The following is a 3,090-nucleotide window of genomic DNA, read 5'->3' on the forward strand; positions in this document are numbered from 1 at the left end:
GAAGGTTTCAAATTTTAGACCTATAGCTTGCTGTAACACTTTGTATAAGTGTATTAGTAAGATTATAGTGAATCGAATCAGAAACTGTTTGGGTGATATTGTTAGTAAGAATCAATCAGCTTTTATTCCAGGAAGATCGATTTTGGATAATATTCTTCTTACTCAGGAGTTGATGGTGGGATATAAAAATAAGAGGGGAATTCCTAAATGCACCTTAAAATTTGATATTCAAAAGGCATATGATACGGTGGATTGGGATTTTCTTAATAGAAGTCTACAAGGATTTGGATTTCATCCGATAATGGTTCAGTGGATTATGGCTTGTGTTTCTTCTTCGTGGTTTATGATTAATTTTAATGGTGAAGAACATGGGTATTTTGAAGGAAAGAGGGTCTAAGGCAGGGAGATCCTCTTTCTCCTTACTTATTCACTATAGTTATGGAGGTGTTTAATATGATCCTTGGAAAGCATATAGGAGAAAGCCAAAACTTTAAATATCATAATAAGTGTGAGACTCTCAAAATTTCTGATTTATGCTTTGCTGATGATTTGCTTGTCTTTTCTTATGGTAATGGGAATTCGGCTAGAGTTATAAGGAATGCTCTTGATGAATTTAAAACAGTTTCTGGGCTGAAGGTGAGTACGGAAAAAAGCCAGATTTACTTTAGTTGTGTTAAGCCGAATATGAGAAGGATTATCTTGGGTATTCTTCCTTTTGATGTTGGGAAATTTCCATTTAAGTATTTGGGTGTTCCTATGTGTGTTACTAAGCTTTTTGATAGAGATTGTAAAAAGTTGATTGAAAAGATTAAAATGAGAATTTTTCAATTGGAAAAGCAAATCATTATCGTTTGCTGGTAGGTTGCAGCTCATTAATTCTTTTTTGACATTTATTCATGTGTATTGGGCTTCGATTTTTCAAATTCCCATTGCTACTATCAAAGAGATTGAAAAGATGTGTAGAAGCTTCTTGTGGGCAAATGGTGAAAAAGTTAAAGGGAAAGCTAAAGTCAAATGGAATGATATTTGTAAACCTAAAGCTTATGGCGGATTGGGGGTTAAGAATTTAAGGAAATGGAATGATGCTTTGTTAGCTAAACATGTGTGGAATGTTGTTAATAACAAAAATTATTTATGGGTTCAATGGGTGAAATCTAATTATATTGGAAACAGGAATTTTTAGGATGTTTTGCAGAAAAAGAGCATGAGCTGGACTTGGAAGAGATTCTTGGAGATTAGGAAAATTGTTAGACCTCATATTGTTGCTTGTGTGGGAAATGGGAGGAGCACTTCTTTATGGCATGATTGGTGGCATCCTTTAGGTATTCTATGTTCGATCATTTCGAGAAGAGATTGGGTTAGCAATGGGTTTAATGACTCGTCTTTGGTTAGTGATGTTCTTGTTTATGATACATATTTTTGGCTGGTTGATTGGGTTGATAAATTTCCTGGTCTGAAGGATGCTCCTATGTTTTGTATTAAGCCAAATTTGAGGGATGTTGTTGGATGGAGAGATAAGGATGGTAATTGCAAACAATTTTCTTGCGAACAGGTGTGGGGTGATATTAATAATTTTGGAAGTAAGGTCCCTTGGCATGATATTGTTTGGTATGGTAATTGCATTCCTAGAAATTCGTTTATTTTATGGATGGCCATTTTGAATAGATTGAAAACTCAGGATCGAGTGAGAGGTTGGGAAATTTCAGGTAACCTTCTTTGTCCTTTTTGTAATGTTATGCCTGATTCACATAATCATCTCTTCTTTAAATGTGAGTTTTCTCATCTTATTTGGAGGTATTTTTGTGATAAGATGAGTATTAATCTTGTGATGGATGACTGGAATGACCTGATCCTGAAATTATGAAAATTGTTTTATAAGAATTCTGCTATGAATTTGATAAATAAATGTGTTCTAGCGAGTTGTGTTGCCCATATTTGGAAGGAAAGGAACTCCAGAATTTTTAGTAACAGGAGAATAACGGCTGAGGGATTGATTGCTTGTGTTGAAAATGAAATCCGGATGAAGCTGTTGGGATTAAGGAATAAGGCCAAGTTGGTAAATGATAAAGTCTACAAGGTATGGGGTATTTCTGGAATGAATAAAACATAAATGATGGAGGTCAGAATCTGGGTTGTAAAGTTGTTGATTGGCGAGTTTTTTCTTTGGGGATGGCAGCGAAGGAATTCTAATGAGGGTAATCTTTTTGCTAGAACTTGGTGGGGGCAATTTTGGAATAAATGTTTATACAAAGGAATTGACAGAATTTGTCAATGGTTGGAGAGTTTACTCTCTAATCATGAGACTTGTACCTATGGGATTTTCTATTTGGATATGATCTTTTATGAGATTATTCAAATAGAGAATCCTAGACATGTGATTGATGTCATGTCTAGTATGAAACTTATTCGTAAATTCTGATGGTTTGGCATTAGTTTGTGGTTTTTTGGTTTATGTATATTATGCAGGAAGTTGCTGCATTGGATGGAGATGGACATCAGTTATACGAAGAAGGAGAATTTCCTGTTGAAGACTAAGTGGGGGATGAAGGAGTGGAAAAGGGATAGAAGAATTGGGATTGATTTTTTCTTGGGTGTTCTTTGTTTTTGCAATTTTGAGTTGTTTAGTAGTATTATATATTTGTGGTTTTATTCTATGTATAGTCGTATGAGGATTGTGGGTTTAGAGGGTTTTTTCTTAAAGTTTAGCCAATGGACTGAGGGTTTTATTAAGGGCCTTACCCCTTGCTTTGGTTCTTATATTTTTTGGGGTTTTTAGTGGAGCAAGGGGGTGAAGTTACCTTTTTTCCCTCTTTCAATAAGTCTTTGGGCTAGCTTTAAGGATTTTAGGATTTATTGGGCTTTTGGGTGGTTATTTTTAGTTATTAGGAAGTGGCTTGGAAGTTGGTTATGGATAGGTTGGTTAGTTTTGTATTTTGCTTGATTTTTGTTTGCTTTGTATTGTATTCTTTTATTCTTTTTAATAAAGTTTGTTGAGCTTTGGCTCTTACAAAAAAAAAAGAATTTAAAAGTGCTCATCAAAGTTTTGCTAAATTGCATAGACTTCATGTGACAATAGTCAAATTCGGGTCA

General features: G+C 34.5%; 1 protein-coding gene across 1 annotated transcript; it reads left to right on the plus strand.

Annotated features, from left to right (window-relative positions):
* The first annotated feature begins 438 nt into the window (after nt 1-438).
* LOC145089377 (uncharacterized) lies at nt 439-2,535 on the plus strand. Its single transcript, XM_079027821.1, has 5 exons — nt 439-740; nt 838-1,147; nt 1,196-1,523; nt 1,917-2,077; nt 2,467-2,535. The coding sequence occupies exons 1-5, from the start codon at nt 439-441 to the stop codon at nt 2,533-2,535; spliced, it is 1,170 nt and encodes a 389-aa protein (XP_078883947.1).
* Nucleotides 2,536-3,090: the final 555 nt, after the last annotated feature.

This window comes from Lactuca serriola, chromosome 2 (genome assembly GCF_051521515.1).
Source record: "Lactuca serriola cultivar US96UC23 chromosome 2, Lser_US96UC23_V15, whole genome shotgun sequence".
Taxonomy (NCBI): Eukaryota; Viridiplantae; Streptophyta; class Magnoliopsida; order Asterales; family Asteraceae; genus Lactuca; species Lactuca serriola.